Genomic DNA, 24340 nt, shown 5'->3' on the forward strand with positions numbered 1-24340 from the left:
ATGTTAACAAATTTCTCTTCCTCAGAAACACTTTCCTTGCCATTGCCAGTCTACATTTTATATCCTCTCTACTTCGACCATCATGAGTTATTTTACTTCCTAAATAGCAAAACTCCTCTACTACTTTAAGTGTCTCATTTCCTAATCTAATTCCCTCAGCATCACCCGATTTAATTTGACTACATTCCATTATCCTCGTTTTGCTTTTGTTGATGTTTATCTTATATCCTGCTCTCAAGACACTGTCCATTCCGTTCAACTGGTCTTCCAAGTCCTTTGCCGTCTCTGACAGAATTACAATGTCATCGGGGAACCTCAAAGTTTTTACTTCTTCTCCATGAATTTTAATACCTACTCCGAATTTTTCTTTTGTTTCCTTTACTGCTTGCTCAATGTACAGATTGAATAACATCGGAGAGAGGCTACAACCCTGTCTCACTCCTTTCCCAACCACTGCTTCCCTTTCATGTCCCTCAACTCTTATGACTGCCATCTGGTTTCTGTACAAATTGTAAATAGCCTTTCGCTCCCTGTATTTTACCCCTGCCACCTTCAGAATTTGAAAGAGAGTATTCCAGTCAACATTGTCAAAAGCTTTCTCTAAGTCTACAAATGCTAGAAACGTAGGTTTGCCTTTTCTTAATCTTTCTTCTAAGATAATTCGTAAGGTCAGTATTGCCTCACGTGTTCCAACATTTCTACGGTATCCAAACTGATCCTCCCCGAGGTCCACATCTACCAGTTCTTCCATTCGTCTGTAACGAATTCGCGTTAGTATTTTGCAGCTGTGAACTATTAAACTGATAGTCAAGTAATTTTCACATATGTCAGCAAATGCTTTCTTTGGTATTGGACTTATTATATTCTTCTTGAAGTCTGAGGGTATTTCGCCTGTCTCATACATTTTGCTTACCAGCTGGTAGAGTTTTGTCATGACTAGCTCTCCCAAGGCTGTCAGTAGTTCTAATGGAATGTTGTCTACTCCGGGGGCCTTGTAGCGACTCAGGTCTTTCAGTGCTCTGTCAAACTCTTCACGCAGTATCTTATCTCCCATTTCGTCTTCATCTACATCCTCTTCCATATCCATAATATTGTCCTCAAGTACATCGCCCTTGTATAAACCTTCTATATGCTCCTTCCACCTTACTGCCTTTCATTCTTTACTTAGAACTGGGTTGCGATCTGAGCTCTTGATATTCATACATGTGATTCTCTTCTCTCCAAAGGTCTCTTTTATTTTCCTGTAGGCAGTATCTATCTCACCCCTAGTGAGATAAGCTTCTACACCCTTACATTTGTCCTCTAGCCATCCCTGCTTAGCCATTTTGCACTTCCTGTCGATCTCATTTTTGAGACGTTTATATTCCTTTTTAGGTATTAACATTCATGGAGACTAAGTAAAAACTTTGAGGTTTGCCGATGACATTGTAATTCTGTCAGAGACGGCAAAGGACTTGGAACAGCAGTTGAACGGAATGGACAGTGTCTTGAAAGGAGGATATAAGATGAACATTAACAAAAGCAAAACGAGGATAATGGAATGTAGTCAAATTAAATCGGGTGATGCTGAGGGAATTAGATTAGGAAATGAGACACTGAAAGTAGTAAAGGAGTTTTGCTATTTAGGAAGTAAAATAACTGATGATGGTCGAAGTAGAGAGGATATAAAATGTAGACTGGCAATGGCAAGGAAAGCGTTTCTGAAGAAGAGAAATTTGTTAACATCGAATATAGATTTATGTGTCAGGAAGTCGTTTCTGAAAGTATTTGTTTGGAGTGTAGCCATGTATGGAAGTGAAACATGGACGATAACTAGTTTGGACAAGAAGAGAATAGAAGCTATCGAAATGTGGTGCTACAGAAGAATACTGAAGATAAGGTGGATAGATCACGTAACTAATGAGGAGGTATTGAATAGGATTGGGGAGAAGAGAAGTTTGTGGCACAACTTGACTAGAAGAAGGGATCGGTTGGTAGGACATGTTTTGAGGCATCAAGGGATCACAAATTTAGTATTGGAGGGCAGCGTGGAGGGTAAAAATCGTAGAGGGAGACCGAGAGATGAGTACACTAAGCAGATTCAGAAGGATGTAGGTTGCAGTAGGTACTGGGAGATGAAGCAGCTTGCACAGGATAGAGTAGCATGGAGAGCTGCATCAAACCAGTCTCAGGACTGAAGACAACAACAACAACAATATTCCTTTTTGCCTGCTTCATTTACTGCATTTTTATATTTTTTCCTTTCATCAATTAAATTCAATATTTCTTCTGTTACCCAAGGATTTCTACTAGCCCTCGTCTTTTTACCTACTTTATCCTCTGCTGCCTTCACTACTTCATCCCTCAGAGCTACCCATTCTTCTTCTACTGTGAAAATTATACTATAAAATAAGATATTAAAAGTGGTAGCTGATTTTTTTTAATTAGGCAGCAGAATAACTGATAATGGTCTAAGTAGAGACACTATAAAATGCAGACTGGTAACGATAAGAGTAATATATACAGAAAGGCTAACTTTGTTAACAGCGACACCAACTTTAAATATTATAACGTTTTTTTTCTAAAGATCTTTCTCTGCAGCACAGCATTTTACAGATATGGATCGTCTACGATAACCATTTCCGCCAAGAAGCCAACAAAAGTCTATACAGTTTGCTACCATAGAAAAAAGATGGAAACATGGGTAGATCGAGTAACTGCTTACCTTCCTCCATCCTGCAGCTGGTGCACCTGACCATTTTTTTTTTCGAGCCATCAGCCTTCTGATTGGTTTGAAGCTGCCCGCTTCGTATTCCTCTCCTGTGTCAACCACTTAATTTTAGAGTAGCGCTTGCTAACTACGTCTTCAATTATCTACTCAATGTATTCTAATCCTTGTCTTCCTCTACAGTTTTTGCTCTCTAGAGCTCCGTCGATCCCTGATGTCTTAACAGACGTCCTGTAATCCTGCTCCTTCTTCTTGTCAGTGTTCTCAACATAATTTCCTCTCCGATTCTGCGCACAACCTCCTTATTCCTTACCGTATCAGTCTACATAATTTTCAACATCCGTGTGTAGCATCACATCTCAAATGCTTCGAGTCTCCTCTGTTCCGGTTTTCACACTCTTCATGTCTCACTACCACACAACGCACTACTCCAAACTTACATTATTAGAAATTTCTTCCTCAAATTAAAGCATGTGGTCTAGCGATTCTAGGCGCTCAGTCCGGAACCGCGCGACTGCTACGGTCGCAGGTTCGAATCCTGCCTCGGGCATAGATGTTTGTGATGTCCTTAGGTTAGTTCGGTTTAAGTAGTTCTAAGTTCTAGGGGACTGATGACCACAGATGTTAAGTCCCATAGTGCTCAGAGCCATTTGAACCATTTTTGAAATTAAAGCCTATGTTTTATACTGGTAGATTTCTCTTGGCCAAGAATGCCCCTATTGCCAATTCTTGTCTACTTTTAATGCCCTCCTTGCTCCGTTCGTCACTTGTTAATTTGCTGCTGGGTAGTAGCATTCCTTAATCTCATCAACTTCGTGACCATCTACCGTTATGTAAAGGTTCTCACTGTTCTCATTTCTGTTACTTCTCTTTACTTTTGCCTTTCCTGATTTACTCTCGATCCCTTTTCTGTAGTTATTATACTGTCCATTCCATTCAACAGATCAAGAAATTCTTCTTCACTTTCGCCTAGGGTAGCAGTGTCATCAGGGAATCATATCATTGACACCTTTTTTTATTCCAGTCCTGAACTTTTCTTTCATTTCCATCGCTGCTTCTCCGATGTACAGATTGAACAGCAGAGGCGGAAGTCTACACCTTTACCTTATACCGTTTTTTACTCGGAGTACTGCGTTCTTGGTCGTCCACTCTTATTATTCCTTCTTGGCTCTTCTATGTATTGTCCATTACACGTCTCTCCCTATAGCTTACCCCTATTTTTCTCAGAATTTCGAATACCTTGCACCGTTTTACATTGTCGAAGGCTTTTCCAGGTCGAAAAATCCTATGAACGTATCTTGACGTTTCTTTAGTCTTGCTTCCATTGTCTACCACAACGTCAGAATTGCCTCTCTCGTGCCTTTACCTTTTCATTTTCATTCTTCTGTATATTATTCTTGTACGCAACTTGGATGCATGAGTTGTTAAGCTGATTGTGCGATATTCTCGAACTTATCAGCCCTCGCACTCTTCGGAATTGTGTGGATGACATCTTTCCGAAAGTCAGATGGTACGTCTTCAGGCTCATACATTCTACACACCAATATGAATAATCGCTTTGTTGCCCCTTCCCCCAAAGATTTTAGAAATTCTGATGGAATGTATTCTATCCCTTCTGTCTTATTTAATCTTAAGTCTTCCAAAGCTCTCTTAAATTTGGATTCTAATATTGGATCCCCTGTCTTTTCTAAATCGATTCTTGTTTCTTCTTCTATCACATCCGACACGTCTTCCCCCTGACAGAGGCCTTCGGTGTACTCTTTCCACCTATCCGCTGTCTCCTCTGTATTAGCAGTGGAATTCCCGTTACGCTATTAATGTTGCTACCCTTGCCTTTGATTTCGGAGAAGGTTCTTTTGACTTTCATGTATGCTTGAGTCAGTCCTTCCAACAATCATTTCTTTCTCGATTTCTTCACATTTCTAATGCAGCCACTTCGTCTTAGCTTCCCTGAAGTTCCTATTTACTTCCTCCCTCAGTGACTCCTGTATTTCTGTATTTCTGAATTTCCATGAACATTTTTGTACTTCTTTCTTTCGGCGATCAAGGGAAACATTTCTTCTCTTACCTGGGCTTTCTTCGCTGTTACCCTCTTTGTACCTACGAGTTTCTTTCCAACTTATGTTATTGCCCTTTTTAGGGATATGCATTTCTGTTCAACTGGACTGGCTACTGATGTATTCCCTATTGCTGTATCAATAATCTTAAAGAACTTCAAGCGTATCTCTGCATTTCTTACTACTTCCGTATCCCACTTCTTTGCATGTTGATTCTTCAAGAGTAACTTCAACCTACTCTTCATCATTACTACACCTTAACCTGAATCTATATCTGCTCCTGGGTACACCTCGCAATTCAGTATCTCATTTCGAAATCTCTGTTTGACTATGATGTAATCTAACTTACATATTCCTGTATCACCTCATATTTTCTACGTATACTTCCTCCTCTTGGGATTCTTGAAGAACTCAAGTAGTCTTTCTTCTCTCTCATTCCTTTTCCCAAACTGATATTCTCCTACAACCTTTTCTTCTACTCCTTCCCATACAACTACATTCTAATCTCTCATGAGTAGTAGATTTTCATCTCCCTTTACGTACTGTGTTACCCTTTCAATATTCTCCTATACTTTCGCTATCACCTTATTTTTATCTTACGACGACGGCATGTATATCCTAACTATCGTTGTCGGTGTTGGTTTGCTGTCGATTATGATGAAAACAACCCTATCACTGAACTGTTCACACCAACACACTCTGTTCCCTACTTCCGGTTCATAACGAATCCTGTATCTTGACTGAGCCTTCGCATTTCCCTTTTCAGATTTTCTAGCTTCCTTACCAAGTTCAAGCTTGTGATATTCCACGTCCCGACTCGGAGAGCGTTATCCTTTCTTTGGTTATTCAATCTTTTTTTCATGGTCACCTACCACTTGGCAGTCCCCTGACGGAGATCCAAGTGGGGGATTATTCCGGAATCTTTCATCAATAGACAGATCAACATGACACTTTTTCAGTGTGGATACACGTCACACGTTATGTGTCTTTAATGCAGCGATTTCCATTGCCTTCTGCATTCTCATGCCGCCGATCATAGCTGATTATTCTGCTTTTAGGGACAATTTCTCACTCCAAGGACAAGAGAGTGCCCAAATCTCTGCCCTCTCCTCCGCCCTCTTTCACAAGGTCAAGCGGTTTTGATCGCGGAAGTTGCAGGTTGTACGTGTGTGGTGGAGACAGACAGACAGACAGCTGCCACGAGAATAAAACAATCTCTATCTTGGGCTGGTTTAAGCCCTTTTCACACGATGAAGGAAAGAGTTCAAGAAAGACTATAGTCTAATGAAGCTCTACAAGGGTACCATGCCAAAACTCGTACAAGGTCTTGTCGCAGGGTGTTTAAGTGAAAAACGTAAACACAGCGTACCGCTGCTAGCATAAGAGTGCCAAAGTCGAGATTTCTCATCAATAAACCCGAACGTTGTCACTTCTTTTCGTATAACCTGCTTCAATGGTGTTTTCTAACAGTTTCCTTGAACTGTGGATGTAACTTCACATAATTAAGCCAACTTCCTTTGTGGTTGATTCCATGTAGTGCTAGACGCTGCTTGATGTGGCTCGTGTTGTTAAATAGCTCCCGAACAGTGTTCTTTTCTGAACTTAAATTGATTGACCTCTGATTAGCTTTCAGTTTCATTTTTGAGTATGTAATTTCTCGAATTTTATCCAGTTATCTTAGTCAATGGACATGTTTTGCGATGTAGTCCTGTTAATACAGCGTGGTTTGTGGGCAGGACTTCACTGTGCTTAATTTATATCTCTCAACCTTTTCCAGTAGTCCTAAAAGTTCATTCATCATCTTCTGCTAGCAGAATTTACGCTATTTGACTGGTATTTCTATTGGAATTCCGTCACATGGAGATTGTACGCTGGCTGACAGCGCAACTAATGCTTTTAGTGTACTCTTGTAGCTCACATTTCCAGTATTCATGTCCTTCTGTTCCACTCACGGAAGGTTAGTTGAATTTCTGTATGCAAAAGTGATCAATGAATTCTTTTAACAATGAGATAAGTGTGCATGAATCATATGATAAATGTTGAGATAACACGACTCCCTCTCTTTTATTGACACCTTAACTAAATCGACCCTTATTTTCTTAAATGGTCCCAACGAAAAATTGAATGTACATAGAGGCGGACCCAGTAGTCTCGTACGACAGGGCTTACAACCGACTATTACTTTTCAACAGCGTATGTGAATAGTGGTCAGTCGGACATTTGACACGTGTGGGTTCCCCTCATTTAATTTCTTCCCGCCTTTTACATGAGTCAAAAGGCCGCTTTTAAAGTATTTAGCCCTTAACCCTGAGAGTTATAGAGTTTCACGTGTTAGTTCCAGCTCATAATGAGATACGACTGAATACTGCAAGTGCGTGCTTCATTTTAAAGATTGTAAATGACGAACATGAACCGACACTCCATTTTATGACTTCTGACCTTCTTTTATCGTCTTTACGATCATATAAATACCCATACTGGTCCGAAAACCCTCACATTAAGAACCAAATTTCTCTTCATGAAAACAGTTAAGAGTTTCGCCCTCGGTCTGATGTTCTTTGGAAACAATGTTAGAAAAGATGTATTCTCAAAATTTTCAATAACTTCTACTCGCAGCTATAAATAATTAAAAAGGGTATGTTTTCCACCAACATGCCCTACGGGCCACTGGTCTCGTCTATCGCTGTCTCGTGTTCATAAAGTCTTCATCGAAGATTGCACGACAAGGATAGGTTTTATAGACCTTGTTCACCAGACTTGATTTGTGTGATTCTTAATGAAGGAGATGTTTTTTCAGTTATCAGTATTCTGACTGGCTTCATGCGGCTCGCCACGAATTCCTCTTCTCTGCCAACCTCTTCATCTCAGAATGCAACTCGCAAAATACATCCTTAATTATTTGCCAATTGTAGTCAAGTTTCTGCCTTCCCCTACGTTTTTTACCGTCTAAAGCTAACTCTAATACCATGGAAATTATTCCCTGATCTCTTAACAGATGTCCTATCATTCTGTCCAATCTTTTTTTCAGCGTTTTCCACATATTCTTTTCCTCTCAGATTCTGTGTAGTGTCTCTTCATCCCTTGCCGTATCAGTCCACATAATTTTCAACATTCGTCTGTAGCATCACATCCATGCTTCGATTATCTTCTTTTCCGTTCTTTCCGCACTCCATATTTCACTACCATATAATTCTGCGCACCATACGTACATTCTCAGAAATTTCTTCCTCAAATTAAGGCCATTCTCTGAAACTAGCAGCTGCCCTTTTTGCCAGCATTAGTCTGTTTCTTATTTCGTTCTTGCTAGTCCGTTATTCGTTATTTTGCTTCCTAGATAGTAGAATTCCTTAACTTCATCTACTTCGTGACCATCAATCTTGATATTAATTCTCTCACTGTTCTCATTTCAGCTGCTTCTGTTTACATTCCTTTGTCTTCAATTTACTCTTAATCCATATTCTGTACTGAGTAGGCCGTTCTTTCCATTCAAGACATTCTGTAATTCATCTTCACTTTCACTGAGGAAACAGTGTCATCAGCAAGTCGTATCGTTGACATTGTTCATCTTGAATTTTAATTCCTCTACTGAACCTTCTTCCATTTCCATCATGGCTTCTTTGTTATACAGATTAAACACTGTGTGCAAAAGACTACATCCCTGTCTTGCACACATTTTAATCCGAGCACTTCATTCTTGGTCTTCCACTCTTATTATTCTCTCTTGGCTCTTGTACATGTATATTACCAGACTCTACCTGGTGCTCACCCCTATTTTTCTCAGAATATCGAACGTCTTGCAACATTTGACATTGTCGAACGCTTATTCCAAATCTGCCTTCAATATGCCTTCATTTTTCTTTAGTCTTGCTCTCATTACCAACCGCCACGTCAGAATCGCCTCTCTGGTGCCCTTATCATACCTAAAGCCAAAGTGATGGTCGTCTAACATATCCTCTATTGTCTTTTCCATTCTTCTATATATTATTCTTGACTGAAAGAAAGATGTATGAATTGCTCTGCTGACTGTGCGATAGTGCTCGCACTTGTCTTGTCTGTCAATTTTCGGAATAATGCCGCTGATGTTTTTCCAAAACCAGGTGGTATAATTCCATTCTCATACACTGTACACAACAACATTAATAGTCGTATTGTTGCCACTTCTCCCAATGATTTCAGAAACTCTGATTGAATATTTTCCATCCCTTCTGTCTTATTTGATCTTAAGTCTTGTAAAGTTGTTTTAAATTTTGATTGTATTACTGGATCCGCCATCTTTTCTAAATCCAGTCTTCTTCTATTAGTCAGAAACTCCCACGCCCCCTCATAGTGGTCTTTAATTTACTCTTTCAACGTATTCGCTCTCTCCCCAGCATATAACTATGGAATTTCCGTTGCACTTCTTAATGTTACCGCCCTTGCTTTTGATTTCACCGAAGGTTGTTTTGACTGTCCTATATGCTGAGTCAGTCCCAAGGACTATCATTTCTTTTTCGATTTCTTCACATTTTTCATTCACCCATTTCGTCTTAGCTTCAGGTACTTCTTGTTTATTTCGTTCCTCAGAGACTTGTATTTTTGTATTTCTGTATTTCCCTGAAGGTGTTTGTACTGTCTTCTTTCATCGATCAACTGAAGTATTTATTCTGTTACTCATGGTTTGGCCGCAATTACCTTCTTTGTACCTATGTTTTCATTTCCAACTTCTGTGATGGCCCTTTTTTGGGGTGTCCATTCCTCTTTAACTGTACTGTCTAGTGTGCTATTTATTATTAAACTACAGCCTTGGCGAACTTCAAGCATACCTATTCATTCACTTGTACTTCCGTATTCTACTGATTCATTCTGACTGATTACTTAAGTTGTAACCTCGTCTTCATTTTGGCTTCACTGTTATCTGAGTCTATATCTGCTCCTGTGTACGCCTTAGAATTCGATATCTGATTTCGAAATCTCCGCCTGACCATAGTGTAATCTAACCGAAATCTTCGCGTATCTTCCGGCCATTTCCAGGTACACCGCCTCCTCTTGTGGTTCTTGAGCAGGGTATTCGCTGTTACTACCAGAAATTCATTCCAGAACTCAATTAATCCTTGTCTTCTCTCGTTTGTAGTATGGAGCCTGTATTTTTCCTTAACCCTTTCCTTTATTCCTTCCTCTACAACAGCCCTCCAGTCCTCCGTGACTATTATATTTTCATCTCCCTTTGCTTGCTGGACACTGCCCTTTCAGTAACCTGATATACTTTCTCCTTCTCTTCTCTTCAGCTTGCTACGTCGGCATGAATACTTCAAATATGGATTTCGGCGCTGGTTTGCTATCGATCCTGATGAGGACAAACCTCTCACTCAACTGTTCACAATATCTCACTCTCTGCCCTCCCTTCCCATTCGAAACGAATCGTACTCCCGTTGCATTATTTCGTGCTGCTGTTGATACTACCATATACTCATCTGTCACCTCACTGTCCAAGACCATAGGTGCTTCGAAGGGTGAATTTTAAAGGAGATGTGTATGAAAATAACCCTAAAATGGACTACTGAAGAACATACAGTCGAATGCTGTGACGATCATAGATACAATTCTGCACAACGTAAGTTTTTACGTTATTTCAAGTGCATAAAAATGCATGGAAGTTCTCAATAACAATTTTCAACAAATGTAAGAATTTTTAAATTACTGCAACAGTAATTTTAAGAGTATATCTGATTTTAAAGAAAATAATATTTTTGATCACTGCATAAACGCGTGTTTCAGGTAAACTAACTTCTCTTCTGGACATATGAAACCTTGACTAAAACTTCCATCACTATACAAATGGTGAAGTACGTCGTGTCTTGCAAATTCCATCACTATGTTCTTGTCGTGCCTTCTGACCAATCAAATCCATCCCCAAGAAATAGAGAATGACCGAGAAATATTACAACAAACTTCAAGGGGTTATAGAGGGTGTCTTGAGGAACAAATACAGGATAGAAATCCGTGTCCGGAAAAGTCGTCCAAAGACGCTATTCAGAGTCCAAGTTACAGGCGCTGGCGCTTGCCACATGGCCACCCCTTCAGCAGCAAACGTGATTTATGCTGACGCACCATAGGCGGAACGTCTCGCAATATTGTTTGTTCAGTAATCACGATTGGAAGAGATAGAACTAGCTGCTGGGTAGATGGGTCATACGTCTTATGAATGCGTTGCTCTGTTGCTTTCTTGAATGACAGATTTAATCTGCAGTTTATTTTTCTCTTCTATATCGAAAAGAATGGAGATTTTAGAAGATTCCAGAAGAAAAATTAACTGCTGACGGAAAACCATGCCAAGACCGTCGTTCATTACATTCATAGAAGACAAGACCTGTTTATGCTGTGGCTGGCTCCATGTTCTCCACTGGCGGTCGTGGCAGTCAGCCGCGATCACCAAATAAGAAACAACATTGCGAGACGTGTCAGCTTACAGTCACGTTTGCTGCCGAAGAGGTGGCCTAATGATAAGTACCGACGTCTATAACTTTGACGAATCCAGACACGGGTTCATACCTTGCTTTGTTTCCTGAGACACCCTCCATAACCCCTAGAAGTTCGTTGTAACATTTCTGGACTTTCTGCATATTTCTTACGACATGTATCACCTGGGTGCTTAGCGTTTTCCCCCCGTCTTCCCTGCTAACTTCCCTTCAATTATTTTTCCTTGCACATAGTCTCTTCAGAGAAAAGAACGCTTTCTCTATTTTGTCATTTTCATTGATGCTTTTTTCTCGCTCAGTCTTATCCACACTTCAACTGCCATTCTGTGAGTCCACTTGACATTTAGTATTTCTCCACACATCCACATTTGTAAACTATTCAGGTCTTTTTTCTTCTTTCTTACTGATTGCCCTTAATTCTCTGTCATAAAATCTTACCCTTCAATCATAGAATTTACCGAATCCCTTTTTGAATTCGATCGGAATTTTTTTTGATCTCAACAAACATTTCACATTCTCGAAAACTCTTTTCTTTACCGATAGGTGTTCTACTTATTTCCTCGACACAGCTTCCATTTTCAGAAACCCAATTTCCTAAGTGCCTATTTCTTTTTCTTTTCCTAATTATTCTCTTCCGATGGTAGTATAAAAGAACCTTCATGTTTGCCGATTCTCGTCCATTCACTCTTTCTTACTTTTAGCCTTTGCCCTATAAGCGAGTGATATGACCCTGACGTGGCTGACGTATTTCACAATATTTTTGTGTACACTCCCATGACCAAGTAAGCCAGCTCTGCCGCTGCGTAACAATTCCAAACTCTATTCAGTACCTCTAGTGAGTGTCAATTTTATTGCTTTCTTTTCACTTCACTTTTTACTACCGGGAAGGGAATGTACAGTTAAGAGCTGCCTAGCAAATGATAAGTCATAAAAGGAACTGTATGACATAAAAATATTCATAGTCCAAGACTGGGTCTCAGTTCAAGTAGCCAAAGCGTCATTAAGTTCCATCATCTGCATGTGGGAGGGGCAGCTAACTCACAGAGAAAACACAGAACACAGCAATGTTCAAAAATGCCTTTCGTGAAGATAAAGAAACCAGGTTTCTCTCTCCTAAGGCTAGCGTGTGGATCTCCGTATACCAGAAAATAACATTTCCTTAGAATTTCAGAATACATCGTTCTGGTTGGCTCTTACTGATACTTTATTTGCAGTACGCACTTTCTCGTCCATGCCATCAAGTTGGCCGTCTCACAGGTCTGTTTCTAAGCTATACCGTGGAGTGAGATAAATTTTCTACTTGCCTACCCACTCCACACCTCTACCTATTAAACACAGCATAAATCCATAACACCAGGAGAGTAATACACTTATTTAAGTTTTAGTGGACGAATCTCGCAGTGCCGGCCGGAGTCGCCGAGCGGTTCTAGCGCTTCAGTCGGGAACCGCGCGACCGCTACGGTCGCAGGTTCGAATCCTGCCTCGGGAATGGATGTGTGTGATGTTCTTAGGTTAGTTATGTTTAAGTAGATCTAAGTTCTAGGGGACTGATGACGTCAGAAGTTAAGTCCCATAGTGTTCAGAGACATTTTGAATCTCGCAGTGCCTGACGCCACTGGCCGGCGAGATTCCGGCTCTGACAGAGTGTTAACATTGAAGACATAGGCAGCTAGGATATTGAGGAGTGAACACAAAGGTTGCTAAGAGACCGTGGAGTAAATGCATGTTATCGAGCGACTGATGAGGCCAGCTTTGTAATCGCATGGGAGAGTGTCTCCACTTGAGTACTGAGAGCTTAATTGGAAGACCCTGCCGCTACTGCGGCTGCCTTGTAAATTTTTGTCACGATTTTGGTATAATGGGCTAGCGCTGCGATCACAGATGTTGTAGGGACACGATATTGGTTCACTCCTTTCAGAAGATAGTTATGGCGTTTTAATGCTGCGAAGTAGTTTGTTTTCAGTACGCACTTTGATGATGACGCTGATGTTGATTAGTGGGGTACTCAACATCGTGGCCATCAGCGTCCGTACAACTTCCAATCTGTCTATTTCCAATGATGATGAGATGATGTGGACAACACAAACACCCATTATGGACGGGAATCGAACCCGGGACCCCGTGATCAAGAGGTAGCAACGCTAACCACTTGACCACGAGCTGAAGACAATATGCGATTTCAGAATCGGAATATTGTTTGAACTTCGTTTCCGTGTCTTTCTTTCCCTCTCCTTTTTTTTTTAAATTTACTGCCCTTGCTTGTTACTGCTTGTATTCGTGTATTAGCTGCATAACTTTCTTGTATCACGCACATCCACCTGAGCCAAGGTTAGAGTTCATCATTAGAATTCATTTATAAAAATATTCATCTATAGTGACATGGATAGTCTTCAAATGACACTTAAGTACCAGGCAGAGGGTTCATCAAACCACCTTCAGAATAACTACTATTGCACTCTCCAACAGCCCGCGGGAAAACGAAACACCTGTATCGTTCGGTGCGACGTCTGATTTACAGCATTTTCTTATGATGAGCATTTTTGAATCCGGAGGAGAAATATGGTGTTTGAAATTTCGTGAGCAGATCCCGCCGCAACGAGAAACGTATTTGTTTTAATGACATCTACCACAAATCCTGTATGATGTCCGTGACACTCTCTCCCCTATTTCTCGACATACAGACTGTGCTGCCTCTTTTGAACTTTCTCGATGTACTCCGGTAATCCTGTCTGGTAAGTGTCCTACATGGCGTAGAGTACTCCAAAAGAGGACGGACAAGCGTGGTGTAGACAGTCTCTTTAGTAGATCTGTTGCATCTTCTAAGTGTTCTGCCTATAAAACGTAGTCTTCAGTTAGCCCATGCCACAACTTATTTTGATCTTTCAAATTTAAGTTGATCATGACCTTAATTGCAAGGTATTTGGTCGAATTTACAGGCTTTATATTTGATTGATTTATCGGGTAGCCGACGTTTAGCGGATTCGATTTAGCACTCATGTGGAAGCCTCACATTTTTCATTGTGTAGGGTCAATTGCCAATATTCGCACCATGCAGATATCTTTTCTTAATCTTTCAGTTCTTAACCTCAGTAGGTAGCTCTTGTATTTTGCTGTTCGATAATAAACCTGAATGTAATAATGACCACTTGTTTCTTTTATGTGTTAGATGAACCTTCCTCTCATTAATTTGTCTATGTGCATCGTGTGGCACCCATATTGCCAGGCTTCATTGGGCTACCTCTATTATCATTCAGTGACACATTTCGGTTCTGCAACATTATCATTTCCCTTAATTAATTTCCATGATTCTATGGTGTCCGTTCCTTCTCTGTAGGACACCAGATATCGGACTGTATCACAATAGGGGAATGAAAACTGCACACTCGGCAAACCACACCATGTGCAAAACAGCCTAAACAACTTCGAATTTTACATATGAGTAATGTTTCAAATATAAATTATGTAAAACCTTCGTTTCTGAAGTCAAAAAACAGAAATTAAGTTCGTTTTATTTGTTTTGGATTAGTCACCCATAGACTATTGGAAAAGTCTAAAAAAAGTTGGAATTCCGTAATTGCTCTCGTTCTTAAATACTGGATGAGTATAGTGTGGGTAATTTGTGCAGATCAGTTATGCGACATCAACAAATATGCAGAGTTTATATCTGTAACACCTGAGCCGGCTGCTGTGGCTGAGCGGTTCTAGGCGCTTCAATCCGGAACCGCGCTTCTCCTACGGTCGCAGGTTCAGATCCTGCTTCGGGCATGGATGTCTGTGATGTCCTTCGGTTAGATATGTTTAAGTAGTTCTAAGTCTAGGGGACTGATGACCTCAGATGTTAAGTCCCATAGGGCTTAGATCCATTTGAACCATTTGAATACCTGAGCTATAAGTGTTGTTGCGTCGACTACGACAGTATTTTAAATTTTAATATTATGTCAATACCTATAGGGAATTACAGAAAACAGAATTTTTGTTGCCAAACTAAAAATGGGACCAGTTGACCGTTGTAACAGTTTAGTAATGTAGATTCGTGATTTCCTGTCAGGAAGGTCGCAGTTCGTAGTAATAGACGGCAAATCATCGAGTAAAACTGAAGTGATATCAGGTGTTCCCCAGGGAAGCGTCCTGGGACCTCTACTGTTCCTGATCTATATAAATGACCTGGGTGGCAATCTGAGCAGTTCTCTTAGACTGTTCGCAGATGATGCTGTAATTTACCGTCTAGTAAGGTCATCCGAAGACCAGTATCAGTTGCAAAGCGATTTAGAAAAGATTGCTGTATGGTGTGTCAGGTGGCAGTTGACGCTAAATAACGAAAAGTGTGAGATGATCCACATGAGTTCCAAAAGAAATCCGTTGGAATTCGATTACTCGATAAATAGTATAATTCTCAAGGCTGTCAATTCAACTAAGTACCTGGGTGTTAAAATTACGAACAACTTTAGTTGGAAAGACCACATAGATAATATTGTCGGGAAGGCGAGCCAAAGGTTGCGTTTCATTGGCAGGACACTTAGCAGATGCAACAAGTCCACTAAAGAGACAGCTTACACTACACTCGTTCGTCCTCTGTTAGAATATTGCTGCGCAGTGTGGGATCCTTACCAGGTGGGATTGACGGAGGACATCGAAAGGGTGCAAAAAAGGGCAGCTCGTTTTGTATTATCGCGTTATAGGGGAGAGAGTGTGGCAGATATGATACACGAGTTGGGATGGAAGTCATTACAGCATAGACGTTTTTCGTCGCGGCGAGACCTTCTTACGAAATTTCAGTCACCAACTTTCTCTTCCGAATGCGAAAATATTTTGTTGAGCCCAACCTACATAGGTAGGAATGATCATCAAAATAGAATAAGAGAAATCAGAGCTCGAACAGAAAGATTTAGGTGTTCGTTTTTCCCGCTCGCTGTTCGGGAGTGGAATAGTAGAGAGAAAGTATGATTGTGGTTCGATGAACCCTCTGCCAAGCACTTAAATGTGAATTGCAGAGTAGTCATGTAGATGTAGATGTGGATGTAGATGTACAGAAGCCAGGCTGTAACACAACATACTAGCGCCGACAAGGAGCTGGCAATGGGAGGTGAGTGAGCAGGGAGGATGGCAGAGCAGGGCGGCACTCACTGTACAGCTTGCTGAACGCGGCGTAGAACTCGCTGAGGCTGAGCCGGTCGTCGCCGTCCGCGTCGTCGAAGGCGAGCATGTGGCCCAGCTGGCAGCCGCCGCTGTCGCCCGATGCCTCGAGGCCTGCCTCGTCCGAGCGGCCAGCCTGCGTACACACAAGTAACAAGTGACACACACACACACACACACACACACACACACACATACACCATTGCAGAACACACTGACTTGATTTTCCTCTATAGTGCAGGTCAAAGTATTGGAAGAGCAGCTCATTGCCGTTATCAAGATGGTTATCTACAATGTCCAATTCCATCGCATACCATTTACACCACAATTACGCTACGGCTTCGAGAAACGGATACTTTCACTGTCGGCAGGCCTGACTGTTGTCTCTAAGCGGACACTGTACACCTGAACTCGATGAGGCCGTACTGCACCGGCTGTGAAAGAAAGTGTCTCACAATATCCGTTCGTAGGTACAAAGTGTGGGCGCAACTTTGTGATCGGCACGTCGAGCATTGTATTGTATGTTAACCGGGTACCTAGAAACGACGGAGGGGCTCCGTCCTCGCCGCAGCCGAAGTAATCCATGACCCCACGATGACTACCGCAGTCCACTTCACCCCTCCGCCGCCCCACACCGAACTCAGGGCTATTGCGCGGTTCGGACCACGGTTGACCCCACCCCCGCCTCCTTGCCAGGGAACGTCTCACACCAGACAAGTGTAACCCCTATACCCCTATGTTTGCGCGGTAGAGTAATGAGTAATGGTGGTGTACGTGTACGTGGAGAACTTGTTTGCGCAGCAATCGCCGACATCCTGTAGCTGAGGAGCAATAAGGGGAACCAGCCCGCATTCGTCGAGACAGATATATAACCGCCTAAAAGCCGTCCACAGACTGGCCGGTTCACTGGACCTCCACGCAAATCCACCGGGCGGATTCGTGACGGGGACCAGGCGCTCCTTCCCGCCCGGAAAGTCGTGTAGCAGACGTCAAATGCTAACCTTTCTTTGAAAAGGACGAAAACGGTTTCAGTTCAACTGTAAACAACGTTGTTTGTGAAAACTGATGAAGTTTTCTTTTCGTTTCTTTGGTTATTTATGAGTGCAACTATAAAGGAAGTAATGTACTGGACTACGTCTAATAAATTACTTCTAAAATTGATCACGTTACCGTCATGTATAAATAGGGTCTTAGGGGAGTAAGTGCAGATATTTCTGCTGATAACTGAGGACGGTGTACTGTACAACTTTACATCGGTATCACTTCATTCGCAGACTATCAGTTACAGGTATTCCAAGAATTGTGTTTCCTGGTTGGTTAGTGCCTCCAAGCCAGTAATGGTTATTTTCCGCTGGGCAGCACGTCAATTCCTGGAGTGTGGAGCGTGGTCTGTACTGCATAATATATACTGATAGGCACAGTACATTTCGTGGAGCATTTATAATATGGAGAAAACATCAGGCAGTCAATAATGCGATATGTTTTCGGGACGACTGTTAGACGCAAAGAAGGAACAACTAACGAGCCGAAATTGGTACATATTAAGGTACCAGTTATGAAAATATATGTTCCTATACCCCTAACAGCCTGTATATGTTCCTCTGCAAATAATCTTATCGTATTCCCACTATTCCAAAACGTGGTATACTGTGATGGTAGCACAGTGATTTCAGTTATCCTAATATATGTTCGCTGAATTCACCGAGTGGGATACCGTGAGGGCTATGAAATTTGACTGGGCCCTATGTCCTTAATTATCTGTAGGATTTATTGGAATCACGTACTTCCCATAGGTATTACCCTCTACAACTCTATTACCGTGTAAGTTATTCTCTGATGTCATCTCCTTCTTCTTGTCAGTGTTTTCCACATGTGCCTCTTTTCACTGATTCTGTGGAGAACCTCGTCATTCCTTAGCTTATCAATCCACCTAATTTTCAACATTCGTCTGTAATACAACATCTCAAATCCTTCGATTTTCTTCTGTTCCCATTTTTCCATAGTCCATGTTTCACTACCATATAATTCAGTGCTCCAAACGTACATTCTCGCAAATTTCTTCCTCAAATTGAAACCTATGTTTCATACTAGTAGCTTTTATTGCCCAGGAATGCCCTTTCAGCTAGTGCTACTCTGCATTTGATGTCCTCCTTGCTCCGTCCGTCATTGGTTGTTTTGTTGAATTCCGTAATGTCATCCGCTTCGTTATCACAGATTTTCACGTTTCTTTCTACTCTCGTTATTTCGGCTTCTCATTATCTTCATAGTTCTCCAGTTTACTCTCAGTCCATACTCGGTACACTTTACACTATTCATTCCGTTCAACAGAAACCGTAAATCTTTTTCAAATTCACTAGGGATAGAAATGTTATCGGTGAATCTTATCTTTTATAGCCTTTCACCTCGAAATTTTATGCAACTCTTGACATTTTCTTTTATTTTTTTTCATTGTTTCTTCGATGTAAGGTTGAACAGAAGGGACTAAAAACTGCATCCGTTTCTTACAACTTTTTAATTCGAGCATTTCGTTCTTGGTCATCCAGTCTTATTTTTTCTTCGTAGTTTTTATACATACTGCATATTACCGGTCCTTCCATACCGATTATTCCTGTGTTTCTCAGAATTTCAACCATCTTACTCCATTTTACACTGGCGAACTTTTCTTTTCTAGGTCGAAAAATCCAATGAGCCTCTATTGTATTTTTTTTTTCTTCATCTGAGCTTCCATTATGAAGCAAGCACAACGTCAGCACTGCCTTTCTCTCCTAAAGCCAAACTGGTCTACATCTAACAAAATGGCTCTGAGCACTATGGGACTTCTAAGGTCATCAGTCCCCTAGAACTTAGAACTAATTAAACCTTAGTAACGTAAGGACATCACATACATCCATGCCCGAGGCAGGATTCGAACCTGCGACCGTAGCGGTCGCGCGATTCCAGACTGCAGCGCCTAGAACCGCTGGGCCACCCCGGCCGGCTGCCATCTAACAGATCCCCAGTTTTCTTTTCCACAACTCTGTATGCCATTTTTGTAAGCAGTTTGGTAGATTGAGATGTTACGTTTATTAAGCGATGGTTCTCCTCGGTATCTACCATTGCTATCTTCGGAACAGAGTGGATGATATTTTTCCCTGTGTCTGAAGCTACATCTCATATTTTCCACCCAACTACTCAAATATTCGTTTTGTTGCCCCTTACATAAATTGTTTTAGAAACTCTGATTGACTGTTATCTATCCCACAGATCTCTTAAATTCTGGTTCTCATTTGGGTTTCTTATGTCTTCCATATCAACTACAATTTCTTCATCAATCAAGTCTTCAGACAAATCTTACACTTCATTGACGCCCACAATATACTCTTTCCACCTATCCACTCTCTCCTCTGACAATGTAAGTTATATTTTACTCTTAATGGTACCACCTTTGTTTTTATTTTCGAGGTTGTTTTGTCTTTGCTGTGTGCCGATTCCTCACAATTTTCCTTCTGCCATTTCGTCTTGGCTGCCCTGTTTTGCTATTTACTTAATTCTTAATGGATTTATGTAACACTATTTCTGTCTTATCCTCAGCATTTCCGTGCTTCATTCTTTCATCGATCAGTTACGGTTTCCTGGCAGTTACCTTCTTTGTACAACTTTTTTTCTGTACAGCATTTGTGATGGTTCTTTGTTAGAGATGTTCTTCCCTTTTTAAACTGAAGTACCTGCTGTGGGATTACTTAACCGCAGTATCCACATCCTTAGTGAAGTTAAAACGCGACTCTTAATTTCTGACTACTTTAGTATCCAATTTCTTTCCACATTGCTTTTTCCATACGATTCTCTGGAACTATATTCTACTCTTCATATTATTAAATAGTAATCTGAGTCTATAACTGGTCTTGGTACGATTTACAGTCCAATATCTCATTTGGAATCTGTGTCTGGCATGATGTTATCCAACTGGAATATTCAAGTGTCTCTGGTTCTTTTCCAAGTATACATCCTTTTCTTGCTTTTCTTGAACAGAATATTCGCTGGTATCCGAAATGTATTTTAGGATTCAATTAATCTTCGTCCTCCCTCATTTCTATTTACAAGCCCATATTCTCCTTTAACACCTTCTGCTGTTACTTTCCCTACAATCGGGTTCCGATCCTCAATGCTTATTTGATTCTCATCTCCCTTTACATAGTGAACTGTACATTCAACAACCTCATATTCTTTTACTATCTCATCTTCTACTTGCAGCGTCGGCATTTAAAGGTGAACCATTGTCGTTAGCGATGGTTTGCTGTCTAATCTGATGAGAACAGCCTTGACGTAGAAACCTTTATGCAAGCTCACTCTCTTTTGTACTTCTGACACCAGATGCTCTGTTTTCCTTCCTTGCTAATTACATATGTTTGCCATGGTCACCTCCACTTTACATTCCCCTCCCGGCAGTCCGAATGGAGAACTAATTGGAAATTTCTTGTCACTGGGGAGTTCATCACGACTCTTTTTAATTACGGGCCTCATGTCCCGTAACGGTACATTAAATGTCTTTCATGCAATTGTTCCCAATGCCTTCTGGTTTTCATGCCATTGTTAATTGCTGATGCCTCATCCTTTTAGGGACATTACCTCATCCTAAGGGTAAGAGAGTGCCCTGAGCATGTGCTCGATTCTCCGCCTGCTATGACAAGGCCATTAGCACAACGAGGGTCAGTTCTGACGCTGGAGGCCTTCGGTCTCCATTGGTGATAATTTTCATTCGAAATTTAAGCAGTATCTGGGTTCGCTTGGCAGCTCTAACCGAAATCGCTTGTTAGTCAATGACGCTAACCCACATTTTTACATTTCCAACATTTTGACGTCCTGTTTACTGGCTTTTTGTTCCAAATTACAGTTGCTACGCAGAAAAAAAATTGCATTGGTGTTAATGTTGCATGGCAGCGCCGCTTACACACTTATCAAACAAAAAACAAGAATTTTTTTTTCTTTTTCTGTCGTGTCCTGTAACTATTATTTTTACCTGAAAAAAGGCCAAAGTGCCACTAAAATGAAACAAATAGTGAAAAAATATATCTGAAAAGGGGCCTTGACGAGAATACCACAAGGACCGGCTAAATCAACCGGTACCTTGACGAAGAAAAACAAAGATCAACATACTGGAGAATAAATCTCGATACTGTAGCAAGCACAAACTCTTCCAGTACGTAGTGGCCATATAGTGTCAGAGGGCAAGTGAGTTCGTACCACATACTCAATCTACAATGTAGTGAACATAGTGTCCAAACAGCAATGCCGTTGTATTTTACTTATACCTCAGAAGGTGTGAGGAAGCTGGACACAACATGATATCAGCTATAAAGGCAGTCTCAACGAATCTAGTTACAAACGCTACCTGTTTTTTAATCCAGTACCATCTCACTTAGGGACACTGACAGGTAAATCTATGTTGTACTGCATCTGTGGCGGGCAGCTACCTCATTGGGACAGCGACCTCATCGATATATGACACTAAGCCCAATACAAAATTGACGCTCATTGGTGGAGATCAGGTTGCGCACCATTTGCTAGTATGCGGACCCCACCGCCAATAGTAGATCAGGAAAGCTGCGCATTAAAAAAAAAAGTGGGGAAGTGAGATGCTAATTCTGTAGGATGTCAGCTCGCTAATAACTGAAAACAACATAATTCACGGATATCTTTTAACTGAAATTTAGCTCGACCAATATTTGCAGGCGGATCAAGACTGTCCGACTGCAGACGGTAAAGTAACCGAGACGTGAATGTGTGGATTGTGTGAGAGATAGTCAACACGATGCGCCGAACAAATGACACAGACCCTTTCCTTTGAATATCAGGATCGTACCAAACCCACCGAGGGAATGTACACACGCAGATACCTCACATCATAATCGAAAAGTGTGATGTCCTTTCCATAGTAGCCATCTTGGCCTTTCCTACAGAGATTTACGATAACCATAGATAAATAATCTATATTTTTGGAAGGGGATTCATCCACCCTCCTCCCAAATGCAAGTCCATTTATTTACCATTGCACCACCTTATTCGGTTTTCCTGTTGAGTAACTATCTGAGCTACTAAGAAGTTGCTTCCTTACAACAGTTCGAGAAAGAAAAGAAGCGAAGTATTAGAAATGTGTTGCTACGGAATGCAGCTGAAAACAAAGTGGACTCATAAGGTACGAAAAAAGACGCATTCCGCAAAATTGTTGAAGAACAAAAATGTGGTTATCAGTGAGCAGACGGGACCGTTCTCATGAAAAAACTATTGAGGAAGACATTATCTCAGTACATCCAACAGATAATTGGAGTGTCAGCTCTAAGGTGAATAGATTGGGCCAGAGGAAGACATTATGGCTACCCGCAAACAACAAGACACAACAGTAATTTTTTCCACTAAACATCAACTACGTTTTTAAACTCTATGTGCTAGGTGTAGTATTTTCGGCTGTGAAGTCTTATGTAAGAAGATAAGGACGTCTGGTGCGACAATATTGAGTAATGTCAACAGCAACAGAAAATTGTGTAACGGAAGCAGAATTCAACGTGAAGAGGGCAGTTTATGTTAGTAGTTCGGTGATAGAATGCTCTCATCAGAAACTACACCAAACCAAGGCCAGTAATGATAGTTCGTGTATACATGTCTATGTCGCAAGCAGAATGTAAGGAGATAGAGAATGTATGTATATAAGATATTGAATGGGTAATTCATTATATGTAGGGAGATGAAAATCTATTATTTATGGGAGATAAGAATGGGGCTGTAGGCGAAGGGGTAGAAGAAGGGGTTACGAGAGGATATGGCTCCTTAGCAGTAGGAAAGAGGAAAGTTAAAGACTGACTGAGTTCTGTAAATAAATTAAGAAGGTAATAGCGAAAAGTCTGTTCAAAATACGCAAGAGGAGGAGTTGTATTTGGAACAGGTCCAGAGCCACAAAAACGTAGCACCTGCGTTACATCGTTATCAGACACATATTCCGAATCAGATATTGGATTGTAAGGCGTATCCAGGAGCAGATATAGACTCAGAGTACAATTTAGTAACGATGAAGAGTAGACCAAAGTTTAAGACAGTGGTAAGGAAGAACCAATGTAGAAGTAAGTGGAGTACTAAAGTACTGAGGAATAATAAGTTGCATTTAAAGTTGGCTATGGATGTATCTACTGCGATAAGGAACACCACAGTAGACATTTAAGTTGAGGAGGAGCCGACATCTATAAGAAGGACCATCACAAATGTTGGACAGATAAACCAACAAGATAGATCGGAATAAACGTTGGGTAACAGATGAAATACTTCACTTGTTCAGCTAGAAAGGAAGTAAAACATGTTCAGGATAAAACGGGAATAAATCAGTATAATCTCTGCAGGTATGAAATAAATACAAAGAGCAGGGCAGAGAAGGCAAAATGACTACAGGAATAATATGAAGATATCGAAAAAGAACAGATAGTCCGACGGACTGAGCGTGCAGAGAGGTGAAAACAACCTTTGGTGAAATTAAAACGAAGGGTGGTAACATGAAAAATGCAATGGGAATACCACTGTTAACTGCGGATAGGTGGAAAGAGTACACTGAAGGCCTCTATGAGGAGGAAGATTTGTCTGATGCCATTATAGAAAACGCATTGGAGTCGGTATGGAAGGCATAGAGGACCCAGTGTAAGACAGAATTTAACACTGCTTTGTAATACTTGACATGAAATAATACGGAAGGGTTAGATAACATTCCACTTAGTTTTCCAATGTAATTAGTGGAAGTGGCAACCAAACGACTTTTCAACTTGGTGTGTGAATGTAATATGAGACTGGAGTTGTAACATCAGACTTAGGAAAAATGTCATCCACACAATTCGGAAGAGGATATGGACAGATAAGGGTGAGAACTACCGCATAATCAGCTTAACAGCTCATAAAACCAAGCTGCCGACAAAAAGAAAAATAGAGACACGTTCATAGGATTTGAAGACGTGCAAAAAGCGTTTGACAGTGTA

At 41.0% G+C, this 24340-nt stretch overlaps 1 protein-coding gene across 1 annotated transcript in view; it reads right to left on the reverse strand.

Moving 5' to 3' along the window:
* The window catches only part of LOC126266799 (follistatin-related protein 5-like), a 719134-nt gene that overhangs the window by 159058 nt on the left and 535736 nt on the right, over positions 1-24340 (reverse strand). Inside the window, exon 7 of the mRNA XM_049971343.1 lies at positions 16344-16488. Coding sequence (XP_049827300.1) covers positions 16344-16488 — 145 coding nt within the window. The remainder of the gene's footprint in view (positions 1-16343; positions 16489-24340) is intronic.

The sequence above is a fragment of the Schistocerca gregaria genome, chromosome 1 (assembly GCF_023897955.1).
Source record: "Schistocerca gregaria isolate iqSchGreg1 chromosome 1, iqSchGreg1.2, whole genome shotgun sequence".
Taxonomy (NCBI): Eukaryota; Metazoa; Arthropoda; class Insecta; order Orthoptera; family Acrididae; genus Schistocerca; species Schistocerca gregaria.